Source organism: Drosophila subpulchrella, chromosome 3L (assembly GCF_014743375.2).
Source record: "Drosophila subpulchrella strain 33 F10 #4 breed RU33 chromosome 3L, RU_Dsub_v1.1 Primary Assembly, whole genome shotgun sequence".
NCBI lineage: Eukaryota > Metazoa > Arthropoda > Insecta > Diptera > Drosophilidae > Drosophila > Drosophila subpulchrella.
In genome coordinates this window covers 10,030,205-10,045,251 of record NC_050612.1, presented here as the reverse complement: position 1 = coordinate 10,045,251, position 15,047 = coordinate 10,030,205, and the positions used below count along the sequence as shown (strand labels likewise).

Sequence of the window (15,047 nt, the reverse complement as noted above, 5' to 3'; positions counted from 1 at the left end):
TACAAATATATATAACAAAGTATTTTTTCTCCCCGAAATGGGTATAAATATCGATGGGGCGGAGTGGCGCAAATAGGTGGAGTGTTCTAGTTAGTGATTTTGTAGTTCGAATGATGCTGATTATTGGGTATTTTAGTTTGAAGTTAAGCACGGGTTGTTATATAAAAATATGATGGAAGATTATTTATATATATTTTAAGAAAATAATATTCATCTAACTTATTTTTAAACTGACTCTTGAAGTCCGTAAGCTTTTAAGTCCCAAGATTTAATTGACTACTATTTATAGTAACTTTCATTTGCCACATATAAGTGTTATATCGCCTACTGTATTTAAGCTTAACATTTTGCACATAACTGTAAGTGCCTTTGGCCATGTATGGGTGTGTATCTGTGTGCGGGTCTCTCTATTTGTTTGTTTGTCTGTGTCTCGCTTTCGTTTCATTCATAAAAATGCTTATTTCCTGTTGTTGCCTTGACTATTGCCTAGGCCATTTGCGGATGAGGGGGGATTGGTGGGCGGTGGGTGTTGCGGGGAGCTTCGTGTTTCGACGGCCATAAAATACACACACATATGTGGCACTGACTCAGATACATTGGCACACACACACAGAGACATTCGGGCAAACGATAAGATAGTAAAATCCGCTTAGATACACGCTTTTTTTGCCCCGTCTTCATGTATCTGCATCCGCACAGGAAAAAAACAGATCGATATCAAATTAAAATAACGAGATTATACCCGAACTAAAGATCTTGTCTGCAATTTAATAATATATAATATTATGTCTAACATGAAATAATATTTTATTAACATAAACGAAAAAGAATCTTTAACATAAAAAGTAAAATTTTCAATCAAATTTCATGCTTTTTTCAGTTTAGTAAATATATTTTTGACAATGTGGTATTTAATATTAATGCTTTAAAATATATTTGTAATATCTGATTGTCATTTCTTTTTTCTTTCTGTGTACGAGTGCCTTATATATTTATTTTACTATGAAAATAAACAGGCAGCGCAACAGCAACAATGGCTGCTATTACAAATGGCAATTGCAATAAAAGCAGACCGACCAGCAACAACAAAAGAAATTAGCGTAATTAGCAAATTACTCGCCGCTCTCTGTATTTCTTTTTTTATTATTTGTATTTTTTTTTTGCCATTGCCTTTGCCTTTGTTTTTGCGGCTTGGAAATTGACGTCGTCGTTGCTGTTTTCTGTTGGTTTTATTTCGCTTTTGCTCGGTCAGTTGGTCGCCTTCGTCACATTTCAGTTTTTCTTGGCCGGAAATGCTGAATTTGCACAAAAACCGACGGAAAACTGGCATAAAAACGTTCTTATTCTCAGCTGCTTCTTCCCTCTTTCCACCCATTTACACGCGCACCCAAAATAAATATACTTAATTGACGTTTGTTTAATCGCTAAATGTTCTCGGGCTTCAGGCCATAAAAATAATAAAAAGTGTGAGGGGGAAAAGGCCAGAAATAAAAAATGGGTAAATATTGTAAAGAGCAGTCGAAACACCTACGCGAAAATTTTCCAGCTAAGTGGAACAATAAACCGGCAGCAGAAAAGGGCTGACAAAATGTCTGGTAAGATTTAGCTTAGTTTAACTTCCTGATGACTTCTTCGTAATAATTCACAGGTGTTTGACACAGTTGATTATCTTGTGGGAGGCACCATCAAACTCTAAGATAAATGTTACGAGAAGTTGGTTGAGAGATAAAAAGGCTAAATAAGTTTACTGGTAGTATAGGTCAGGATAAGGAAATTGTTTTGGGTTAGTGTTACTTTAAATTATTCCATGGTATTTTAGTTCTTATAAAAACATTTCCAAAGAACCACAGAAAAATAAACTATTTGTTTACACAACTTGAAGTAAATGGTGAAATACCCACTTCCGCACACTCTAGTTTCGTTATACATAAGCAGGCCAAATCCACTTGAGGTATATTTTTTATATGGCTGCGGGGAAAACCCCCGATGAAATGATATTTTATGGTCGCTTTGTGAGACCTCAGACCTTTGAAGACTTAGAAAAAACCAAAAAAAATTTTAATAATAGCTATTAAGTCAGGCATTGAACTTGATACGACATCGGCTGATAGCTTACCTAGTCAACTACTCCTCGCATTCACTTCCTCCCGAGCAGAGTCCAATTTAGCTTGCATTTTTGGCCCCCTTATCACCTTATGTTATTTTTATATATTCTCTGTTCGATTCTTATCGATGTCCATCAAACTGTTTCACCATTTCTTGAGTTTCAAATTCATTTCTCATTCACCTGGGTCTGAATAATTGATTGTTTTGCACTCGGATTAATATACATATGGGGCGAGACTAGGATACTGGCCCAAACTTTATTGACACTACTGATTAATGGCCATATGCCGAACAGCTGTCGGTTATCTATCAAGTATTTCCGATGTCCGATAACACGGCGTTAACCCAAACAAATTAAACAATAATCAATGGCCTTTAATTTTCGCTTTTCGAGTGGCGCAAACTACGAATACTAATAACAACCACAGATATAGATACACTCCGTCCGCTAATCATTTCTAATCAGCGGAGGTTGCTGCCGCTCTTTAACACCTTGGCAACACAACACCCACCTGGGATTTACTTGAATTTCGATGGCAATGATGATGATGAGGTTGCCCACCAACTTCCTGTGAGTGAAAGATTTTCTTTTTGGCCTCCTACGAGTGGCGAGTGTTGATTGTGGGCGTTGCTGCACTGCAGATGGAGATAGAGATGGAGATCCGAGATGCTAATGAGCATGACTAGACTTCTGCTGACGATGACGGTGAAAAGATGGCTTAGAGCAGTGAGGAGTCTGACTTGGCTCATTTGGTAGGTGTTGTTGGCATTGTTATTGCCGTTGAAAGCCATGTCGCTGGGCGTTGCATGACTCGAGATGGGCCGGGGTCGAGATTGCCAGGCCAGCGGCAGTTTTGGGCAGCGAGGTGGGAGTACGTTAGGGTTGGATAATTTCAGTAAGCTCTAAAAAGTATCTTAGGTTTTATAAAAAACTGTATTTATTAAAAAAAGAATTATCTGTTTCATTACAAACTTTACCTCACTTGTCGCTTCACAAACAGTTTACCAACACTGGATTCTAAAACAACGAATTAGGAATTTTCCACTAGTTCTTTCTTTAATAATTATACATTTTAAGATTTGTATATATTAATCAAATATATATATTAAATTGCATTCTTTATAAGTTAATCTTTCTTAAATGTATCCAATGAAAATCTTGAACCTTTATCACACTAGATTTCTGAATTTTACATTATTTATATCTATTCCACACTGGAATAATATTTTTTGTCAATTTTTATATACATATTTAATTTAATGATGTTAGTTTAACTGATAGGTAACCATAAAGGTTCCCTAACTTGTTTTCTTACACTCCAACCCTGCTCTACACCTACTCGGCCATTTTTCCCCCCCTGTAGTTATTCAGCTACCAAGATCTCCTCAGGTTTTCTTCCATCTGCCATCTACTCCTCCTCCCCAAAGTTGTGGGCAGCTAGCTGAGTGGGGTTATCTGGTGGTCCGTGGACGGATGGATCGTGATCATGTTCATAGCGATCACGGTGATGATGACTATATAAATGCTTCCTCAAATGTGGGGGCTTGCGGGCTAAACTCGAATCACAGCGACAAGTTCTTCTTTCTCCCTCGAAAAGCATGACGTAGGCAAGTTTGTCGATGTGGAGGCCCCCTAACTTCTCGATCCATTTGAAAAGCGTAGATCAGCAGCCCCGAGGGGCTGTAGATTTGGTTGAGGAGAATCCAAGACCGGCAGCCGCGATTGGAAGAATTGATGTGGCTACTGTTTTTTTTTTCGAGGCCACTCGAAGTTGCAGCTGCGCAGAGCCAAAGGCCCTGAAAGATATATTTTTTTTGGAGTCCCCCGCGCGACGGATGTTGCGAATTTTCGTCTTTGACATATATATTTATATTATGCGGCATATATATGGGGTAATTCTCTCTACGGTCAACTAATTTAGTGTTTCCTGCTGACAACAGCATAAACAAGCTGCAAAGAAATCAGAGAATTGTGTCACTAAAATGTTTGCGCAGCCCGAAAAAAAGATATCACACAATCTATTTGTTTGTCTCTCTTCTTGTCGCTCTCTATCAAACATTTCACAAAAAGCCAAATTGTTTTTGAATCTCGTTTTGTTCGCTTTCGATTTGTTGTTTTCGTTCATTCATACGAGCAGCGCTATTTTTTTCTTTTTTTTTTCTCGAAAATAGACGACATCCGGTCTGCACGAAATATATAAATCATATTTTTAGATAAACGCCGATACACACACACTGAGTCAAATGATCTGCCAGCCAGAAAAAATTGTACAAAAAATATACAAAATCGAACAGGAAAAAAAGCGGATTGTAAAATGTTGTTTTCGTAGTCAACTTGTTTGGGTTTTTCGGCGACACGAGACGGCCGCGTCGTCATCGAATTTTTTCTCGATGCCCAATAAAGAATTTGTTTTCTTTGGCATCGAAAACCGAAGATATATCCCGATTTTGTTGGGCTATTTTTGGCCGATCTTAATTGTGCTTTTATAGGACTAATTCAATATGAAAATTCTGAACAGTAATATTTATTTTTAAATTAAAGGAAAGTTACTGAACTTTTTAGGATTTGGTTAATTTGAAATGTTTTAAAAAAAAAAATCTGTAATTAAATTTTTCAATTTTTATACATTTTAAAATAAGTTTATAAATATTTATAACGTTTTGAAGTATTATGCCAAGGAAGAACTTGAATTTTATAAACGTTTTGTAGAGCTCTTTGTTTTTAAGGATCATAAAGAATCGGAATCCCATATTCTTTTAAAATATAAACGTAATTGTGTATATATTTTGTTGGACTTATAAAATTCTTCCATAGGAATCTTTATTTCTGTGCCGATTTATCTCCTTTCAAGTCGCTTTTCTTTTTTGCCACTTGCATCAACAGGCCCATCAATTTCTCGTCTCATCATTTGGTACGAACTCGGGATGGGCCCTGGTTGTTTTTTCACCATATTCCTCTGCGCCTTATATGTAGACCCGTATCTATCATAAATATCCCCCACTGGGATGATTTCGTTGCTCTCATAAAAGACGAAAATTGCCGGCTCGCACCGCAGAAGCGCAATGTTGAAAGAAAAAATTGTGTGGAAATGGAAATAAATTAACACATTTAATGAAAATTTTCGAAGAGAGCGCGAAAACGCGAAGAAGACGCCGCAGCGGAAGACGTGGAACGGGGCGTATGAGTAATCAACGACAGGAAATGGTGACAAATGCTGCCACCCCCTCACTCCACCCCCGTTCTTCCCTTCGAATGCCTTCTAGAGGGTGTGTAAATGTGCTATGTAGCTATTTGCACCGATAGCAACAGGCCAACACAGAACACAGAAAAAAAAGCAGAAAATTTCAATAATTTATTTGGTTTGAATGAAATACGAACGAGGGCAGCGACGTCGACCGCCATTGGGGCGCCCACAGGAAACGCGACGTTGGCAACAGTTTCCTGTTTTGTTTTTGTCGAGTGCAAACGGGTTACGACAACAAACATGTTACAATTTGGTTCAATGACTTTGTTAGGCCATCGAGATAGGAACCCAGTGCACAGCAAGAAAATGTGAGGCTTAGAACGGATTTATTTTGGTTTTATTTGGGCTGGCAAAAGTATAATCAATGTAAAAAAAACAAATAATCCAAATGGTGTTTTTAAAAGGATTTATAGGGATTTATTTATAAAGTATAATATCTTAAAGTTCACTTTATCATGTGCTGTTAAAAATATGTTTTTTTTTTTTAATTTTAAAAACTTAAAATACGGAGAACTATTGTTATTCTAAGTATTTGTTGATTTCTATGTGGTTAAATTAGAGAAAATTCACTTTTCATTAAATTTAATATTTCATAGAGTTTTAAAAGTATATGTTAAGAAAATGGAATACATTTTGCAGCTTATTTTAAGGATTTTCTTTTTTAATTTTGCATTTTTTTTACCAGTGGCCTGGCGGAGTTTGGTCTTAAATGTTATCTGGTAAGCCCCGCGGCACTCCACAAAAAATAATATAACATAAATAAGCAGAGCAGTGTTCAGACAACTATCCACCCACCAGTTTATCAGTGGAATTGAGGAAGTGGTCACCGCATATATGAAACTCGGGCCAGATGCGCTGATAAGACCCACCCATCCACCACCCAATTATTTCCCCACCCACGCGGCCTATTCTACTTTTTTTTTGCTTTTTTATTTTTTTGGCAAACCTTTTATTTAGCGCTTAACGTGGAGTTATTTTACGGCTTTGGCATATTAAATGAGCTGGCAAAACTTATCAGCGATTCAGTCAACGACATGCGGAAGTCCCAGCCCATAAAAGTCCCCTTTGGCCATCTGATTATTTCTAATTTGCCGCAGTATTACACATACGCCCCATCGGCCAGAAGAAACACTTTCACAATTTCACTAACCATTTCTTTTTCTTTTGTGTGATTGCAGTTCGTGGACATTGGAATCGTGACTTCCATCGAATCGAATCACAAACAAATCGAATCGGCGCGTAAGGGTCAAGAGATTTGCGTCAAGATCGATCCGATTCCCGGTGAGTCGCCCAAAATGTTTGGTCGCCACTTCGAGGCCGAGGACATGCTGATCAGCAAGGTAAGTCCGATTGCAGTCCACCGATTTTGAAGAGCTCAGCCACTTGAGGTTTCCCAACTGGGCAAATAAAAGAAGCAACAATAAATTCATTAGTATTCGGGAGCGGAAGAATCAACTTGGAGCTCGAGATAGACTCGAGTGCATTATTGTCGGGAAGTTAGGAACCGCAATATCATCGCCTAGGGTGGCATGTGGTAGATATTTATGGTGGGATTAGATATCTGAAGGGGTGCTTTTGGGTCTTTGTAAAAATAGGTAATTGGTTTTTAAATGCCAGGGGAATTTTACTAACTTTAATCTCTTCTCAGGTAATATGTTCTGAACTAAATTAAATATTACAAACAAAATAATACTCAAGGCCCATTCTTTTTTTTAATTACATGCGCGGATCCACGGGGGATAGATCCCACCACTCGGGTTAAAATATTTATTCCAAATTTTTTATTTCTGCTCAACAATGTTTTTTTATATCCCCCCACAACCAAAATCTGGATCCGCCACTGCTAAAAAACAATCAATTTCTAAGCACACTTTCCATATTAATTAATTTGTTTAAATAATAAGTATAGATTGTTAGAATAATATTGCATTTCATTCAATTAATTTTCGTATTCATTTAGAAATTCTAGTATCAATTTGCTTTAATTGAGCGAATGATAGGCATTATTCAGTACGAATTCGAGTGCAAATCACTTAAGTTCAACAGCAGCGGCAATCGGCAATCGGGCAATCGTAAACGGGGAAGTGCCAAAGTTGTCAATTGCACCTGGAATGGGTTTACATGGCTTAGATGGCCAGGTGCAAGCCCACTCCAGCACCAGCAGCACCGCCAACCTTGGTCACTTCCACTTCGGGCCAGCTGGGCTTATCAAATTACATGGCCAAGTTGTGTGTGAGTGTGTGTTAAGTGTTAAGTGGCCACAACAGCAACAATCGCCTCGGATCGATGACTTAACTGGCTTAAGTGGCGTTGAAAGGTCTTTGCAACTTCCTTTCGTTCAATCATTTGATTAACAATTACTTACCAGCTCTGACGTCAAGCGCCCTTGATGAGTGGGTGGTTCAAGGGGGTGCGTAGTGGGGCTGGAGGTCGAGAACCAAAATCGATAGCTAACATAATTTTCGATTCATTTTTCCCTTATCAGCGGGTGACATCGGTGACGTCAAAACGCCAGGCGTCGCTAATTGCCCATTGAGTTGGCAGCGTGCTTTATTCAATTAATGCTGCGTAAAAATAAAGATGAATAGATGTATTTTTAGGCCTACAAATTGAATGATCGAATTTGCACTGCACAAAAATAGTTTGGCTTTCTAGAGGTATTACTAAAAAAATATCCAAAGAGTTTTATAATATAGTATGAATAGTTTTAATAGAGTTATAGTTTTTACACAGGTCCTGCCATTTCTATATACCTCTTATTGATTTTCCAAATATAATCCCTATATCTTTATCAATTTTTGGATACAAAACAGATTAAAACTCCTTTCTTCCTGGAAATAAAGGCAATTTCAACGCCACATAATTCGTAAAATGTATATTAAAAAGGCTGAGTTTCAGCTGGCAATTTAGTATTAACAGCTATTTCAGTCTCCCTTATGGATAACCAGAATCTAAGGCCCAAATCCGCAAACCTTCTGTCCTGCACCATTTTCCAATTAACTCTAATTAGGTTGTCGCATTATTATTTTATCGTTAACCTTATGGGGTTCTGCCAGTGCAGCCTCCATCAAAAGCTATTAAGCTGGCTGCCACCACCCCAATTGACACACTCCCCGACTATTTATAGCCCTCAATGCTATCGCCATAGCCTTTTGCAAGAGCCAAGTACCAAGAACCTGGGAGCCATGAAAGGGTATTATGTCATGGCTGACCTGATGATACGTACTTATGCATGCAGGGCCGTTCGTTTCACCCAACTCCCCCGGAACATATACACTTATATATTTATGTATATATTCGCCATATAGCGGATAGCGATGTAGTATTTGACCCGAGTCGCCGTCTGACGTCACGTTTTACCTTCCACGGTAGTGCACTTGCCATAGTTCATTGACCCCCGGATGGGGAGCATCGTCATCATCGAGCTAACCCAGTTTCCTCGGATGTCGACCCAGTTTGGGTGTATGTTTTTGTGCAGCGGGTTCGGTTTTCGCTGTTTTTTTTTTTATTTTTGACTTTAATTTGTGCACTCGCCTTTTATCAGCTATGACGCATTCGGCGACCCAAAATGGAGCAGAGAGCTGGGAACCCAACCCCGAACCTCGAAACTCCCCCCGTTGAAAATGGGAGCTGAGGTCAACCATAGACGACTTTGGTTTCGGCCTTGCGGGTTCAGTCGCAAAATTGGACAAGGCCTTTGGCCACAGCTAAAAATAGCAGCAATTAGTCGAGATTTGGATAAGGGGCGAGCTAAATGGGTTTTCATTGAAAAGTAATGGGGGCTGAAATTCAATGGAATAACGAGAATGCATCGGTTATGCAGAAAATTCCTACTGGGCAGAGATAATAGGCTTTAGTTCTTAAATGTGATTGTGGATTATAATGCGAATTCAGCATGGCAAATAAACTTTAATTTAGGCTCGTCCATAGATAACCAATCAATATCTACTTAAATTCAGGCTCTGTCTTTAACGACTCCCCCGATATCCTTCAACTCTGGAATTGCGGACAAAAGACTCGCCCATTCGGCCCATTTAATATGCATGGCCATAAATGGCGACTCCTTGAGAGGCTTTATTTCCCCTTATCGTTTGAGAAATCTTTTGTACATAAATATATACGGCTCCAATAATCAAAACCATTGATCGGGCCTAATTAATATGCGATGCGCCAAAAAAAAAAAAGAAGAGATGGAAATAAAAATAATAATTAAGCGGGAGGGACAACAGACAAAGGACAGAGTGTGCTGTCTTTATCAAGGGCGTGCTGTAATCAGACTTTTGGGGGGCCTGAAAGTGGAACTATTCATGAAGGGGTCTTCAGACTGCTCGCCATAAACGCGAGGCATTAAAAAACGCATTAAAAAGGCGCCATAAAAAATGGCGACACTAAAATAGCTTCGATAAAGCGTTGCCGGGGCATAAACTCTTAAGTCAAGCTGAATCGGATACGAAAAAGATGGAAAAAAGTATTGTTGAAAATGATTTTAATTGTTATGCGCCATATGTCTGTAAGGGGAAGGACTGGGAGAGCCCGGAGACCCCGAACTGGAGACACGTGCCGTTCCGTCCCGCTGTTTGATTGATGGAGCAGCCACCCCGTCCTCCGCATTTTGAATCTCCCATTGGAGTTATGACAATTGGCACGTTCCAATTATACAATTTTTGCTGAATTCATAATGAAATTGATTTATGTGTGGCGCAGCGTGTTATTAATATGCATTTGTAGGCGAAAATGTTATTACATTTTCACTCTGGGGTTGTCTTTGAGAGTTTTAATGGACTTTTAATTATTTTTGGGTTTATCGAATTTCGTTTCGACAAGCTTGGGTATTTCGAAGAAAATTTCTTTTGTTCTTGGTAACCTAGTTATAAAGAAACGGTATGGTTAGGGCTCCATTGAATACAAATTGGCTTATGTGGTGATCTTAGCCAACTTTTTTACATTCTTTATAAAAAATAAACTTATTATTCGAATTTTTATAATAATAATAATAGTAATACAATTTGTATCCCTATTTTTCTTGTAGATCTCTCGCCAGAGCATCGATGCCTGCAAGGATTACTTCCGTGACGACCTGATCAAGGCGGATTGGGCCCTGATGGTGGAACTGAAGAAGCTCTTCGAGATCTTATAAGCGAATTCGCTAGCCAAAATTGCAAACGTACAACAGACGAGAGATTTTCGCTATAAAAAAACTAATCAAACTACAGACTGTGCGCTTGTGGTGTGTCCTCTCTAAACCCCGAAAAGAGGATTTTTTCTCCTTAAGCTTAGTTTCATATTTTTATGGTTTACAGCCGTAGTAGCCGTCGTCGCAGTTGTCGCTTGAAAAACTCTGTTATAATGGTTTTAAATCAAATTTTTGTAAAACGCTTATTGCGGAATATCCATTTTTTGCCTGCGATTTTTGTTAGAGCCAACTTAGAATAAAATGCAAAAATGTTGTACAACGGAACAAAAAAAAAAAAGAGTAAACCATGCAGACTGGGTTAACTGTGTCACTGGTGACGTCACGGCAAAGGATATTGACCCACTTGGCATGCGCACAGGTCCTTTTTTCATTCATAGCCCGCCGCCGCTGCTGCTGCTGCTGTTGTGTCATTGAACGCGACAAGGATGCCGAAGGATGAATGGGCCAGATGCCTGTGTCCTGTGGCTGCTGCTGCAGCAGCCCAAAAAACTGGGTCATCCGCCGAGGAGGTTCATTCACCCAGCAGCCGCTGGAAGGACAATTGTGTCGCAGCAACTGCTGCACGAAAGTATGTGGCAAGTAACGAGCGGCAGTTTTGTGAATGACGCAAATGCTGCCTGTGGAAAAGTATCCTTCAAAGGGGCTGTGGCTGCTGCTGCCGGGCTGGGCTGAATGGGCCCAAGTGCTCCAAGTTCCAAGTGTGTGCAAGGATATTTACCCATGCCATCGCCATTCGTCCTCGAGGTAATGTTCTCTCAAGTGCCAGCCATTATGCGGAGGTGCTTGAGCCAGATATTGCTGTCGGGCGGGGTTTGTCAAGGAGAAACTGTCGATTAGAATTGGATAAGCGACATAAGCAGGTCAATTAAGGACCAAGGTAAACTGAAGTAGAGATATATTTAGCTAGAGCTATTCTATACTATGTTGGAACTATCTTAAATAGACTTATTTCAATCCTACTTCATGTTTTCACATTTGTTAAATGATACTAAATAATGTAATTATGGAAAATATGTCAGATATTTTAGTATTTAATATATTCCAATATATATATGATATATATATATGATTCTAATTATTTTTATAATCGCTTCCTAGGCTACCATTTAAATGAAAATTGCATCATAAATTGATTGCCTTTGATAACATTTTATTTCCAATATTTATACACCTCAGCGGATGTTCCAAGAAATTGTCAAATCGAACTGACGCGCGTTTGACCAAAAAAATAAAAATAAAAGCTGGCTCGTAAAAAGTGCAATAAAGTTTAAAGCACCCAATGTACGTAGAAGTGCAGCAGCAATAAGTGGTTCGCAAAAGTTCCATTTGCAAACGCTTTAGTATCGCATTACGTTATTTCTGGCACGTAATTCCGTCTTAAATGGCCTGAGGTGCAGTAAAAATTTCAAAGGAAATTATATTTTCTTTTTGCTAAAAACTTAATGCCCATCGAGCGTGTGCCGTTCATTGAGGAAAAAATGTAAAGATTGCATATATGGCCGAAGCGAATATATAAACATCCTTGGCTGGCTACGTGTCTGCTCGGTTCATTCATTGATTTTCTTGGCCAACTTTTGCCTTGGCCAAAAAGCGCGCACACACATGCGCGAAGATGCCGATGGGGGAAAATCCAAGAATGACATTCCCGTCGTGTTTTAGTGGGTGGGAAAAAAAACACCCCCACCGTAACAAAATGCCGTCATGAAAAGCGCCAGAGAGTGCGAGAGCGAGAGCAAGGATTTTCATTCACAAGGCGAATCCGCGGCATCCGTGAAAATGGCATCCACAAAAGGGCTGTGGAACTAGGGCAACATTCTCTGCGGCTGTGGTAGGTAAGTGTCGCCTCCAAAGCCCCATCCCATTCTTCATATCCTGCACCATCCCATCCTTTGGTGTTGCTGCTGGGCAAGCTGATGTTGCTGCGGGGTTGCCGATGTTGCTGCTGTGTATTTTGTGGGCGGCATTTGGCCCATTGAGAAAAACGAACCGCATGGCGAAGGACTCTGTGGGTACTTGAGTGTCCTTGTTGGGATGCTGGCAAAGTGAATGAAGAGGTGAAATAAAAGTCAAATGAAACAGAGGTTTTAAGCCCATTTATTTTCAGTTATTTTTAGATTGTCCGAAATTTTACAAATTACCTCATTTATTGAAACGAAAAATAAATTTCAATTGTAAATCACATTCACATGGGTGTTGGTAAGGTGAATTACCAGGTGAATTGAAAGTCAAATGAAACAATTAAAATTCTTTTTAAATATTTAGAAAATGTTTAAAACAACCTTTATTTAATTATTCAGGCGTACGATCATTTTTGTAGTTATATTTATAAGTTACTACTTGCATGGCCTTTATACAATGTTCCTAATAAAACAATTGTAATACCATTTAAGCCTATTTAAAAATTGTCTGTCTTAAAAGTCAAATTAAACAAAGCTTTTAAACCCACTTTTATTATTAGTTTTAGTGCTTAATGTATTTCACTTATTAAAACGAATTATTGCCTTTAATTTATGAGTTTACCATTTAAATGAGTTTTGTTCATGTTCAAATAATTTACTTTAATACGATAAAAAAAAACTACAAATAAAAGTGACTACTAATAATAATAGTGATTATTTATATTTTTATTCATTTTACAAATGTATTCTAAATGTCTGTTTAAAATTTTAGCAACTAAACTTTGTTTTCGAAATATTTTTATAAAAAAAATAATATAAAAATATTAAATTACATTAAATTAAATTAAAATATTAAAAACATTGCTTTTTAACAGTGACCCAGCCAAGTAAAACTGAAATTCCCGAAAAGTAAGCTTGCAAATTATTCATTCATCTTATCTTTGTCAAATACAACTAAGCGTATAAATCACCATGACCAAGCATGACATATATTAGCTGTTTCCTTGATATTCCACAAAATTTTATAAATAATCGGATGCTGCTAAATGGCTGGGTTCTAAGAAAAAAATTTTTTTTTCCGGAAATTCAGAATTAAAACTCCGAATAATTGGCAAAACCCATCAATCGTCGGGCGGAAGTTGGATTGGGAACGGATCTGCTTAGGCGAAAATAGCAGCGACGTCAATTGCAGACGGTTTCCAAATAAATATTTTACACGTGCGTTTCGCTGCCACTTGCTCTTTTTCTTTTTTTGGCCTGGCTGTCTGAAATTGCCCCGAGTTCATGTTTATACATTCACCTCGAGGCCGATGTGTTACCTCTGCCACTGCGGCGATTATCTAGGACACTTGTGACGTCAGGCGGGAAAACTGATGGATATATTTATTGCGGATTGAATGCACGAAAAGTCATCAAAGCCAACAGCGCAGACATCAAGTTGGCCAACTTTTACATACATTTCTCTCATTGAGCATTTTCGTTCAATGAAATCCCACAATGAAATTTCATTTATTTATATTCCCCTGTCCGTTCGCATTCATACGTATTTATTTGTATATGTTTGCCCAAAATGTTTCGGCCAATATATGTTTTTGTGTCTTCATTGAATGGCAGACCACTTTTTTTGCTGGCGAGCTTTATCTGATCAGATGATTCACATTTGGTTGGCATTTCAATTTATGGGCCAAGCAATGGGAGGTGTTCATTTGAAGAACTCTCAAATAAATCGTATGAAATTATAAACGTATTATAAAAAAATAATTTAAAAAAAATTATATTTTATTATAATAATTATAATATTATATTGTGTATTTTAAAGTACGTTAACATGAAATTATAATAACATTAGCAGAACAAAACCCTAGTCGTATAAAATAAAGCTTATTTAAGGACTGGATTTATTTTTAAAATGAATTGAAAGATAAACATTACTCATTAAAAAAACCTATATGCTGTAGACCCTTTTTCCTCAAAGTTGTCGTGACCTATTCAAAAAAATCCAGACAGCAAGTCAAAAATTAAGTGAGTACTTAGAGTCGGATATTACTTATTTAAATTGTTTACTTTTTCTAATATCTTTTGTTTATTACATATGAAGAGTACATATTTTTACTGGGCACCAAAGTACCCACACTTCGTTTTAAAAACAATTTTAGCCTACTCAGCTTTCCTGTTGGACTTGAGCTCTTTTTGGGTCTTCATTCTGGGGTTTTTATACACTCGTATGTATATATTTATATAGATATTCTGATGCCTACCGCCCATATGTGGAGCTCGTCGAAGTGGCTGCTCTCTCCCAAATTTGGTGCCGCCTTCGACCGGATATCGTTGGAAATTATATTGAAATCTTTATTGTTTTCACTGATTAATTTATGGGGCAGTAAACGAAATGAGTTTTGGGTGAGTGCTGTTCGATTTCTCGATTTCGGGGAGCAGGGAGTGTTCTGGCTTATTTCAAATTTAGCCCGCCTTCAAGAGGGGCAGGGCAACTCTGGCAGGGCAACCCAAAACAGCTGATGGGCAACTCGTTGACCTTGGGGGGGATAATTGCAACAACCCCCAAGTGGAAATTCACTGCCAATGCCAATGTCGAGGCGACGCCTA

The 15,047-nt window shown here is 38.2% G+C and overlaps 1 protein-coding gene across 1 annotated transcript in view; it reads left to right on the top strand.

Moving 5' to 3' along the window:
* The window catches only part of LOC119553223 (eukaryotic translation initiation factor 5B), a 37,967-nt gene extending 27,145 nt beyond the window's left edge, over positions 1–10,822 (top strand). The window contains exons 9-10 of the mRNA XM_037863481.1: positions 6,530–6,691; positions 10,381–10,822. Of these exons, the coding sequence (XP_037719409.1) occupies positions 6,530–6,691; positions 10,381–10,488 (270 nt within the window). The 3' untranslated portion in view covers positions 10,489–10,822. The remainder of the gene's footprint in view (positions 1–6,529; positions 6,692–10,380) is intronic.
* The last annotated feature ends 4,225 nt before the right edge of the window (positions 10,823–15,047 follow it).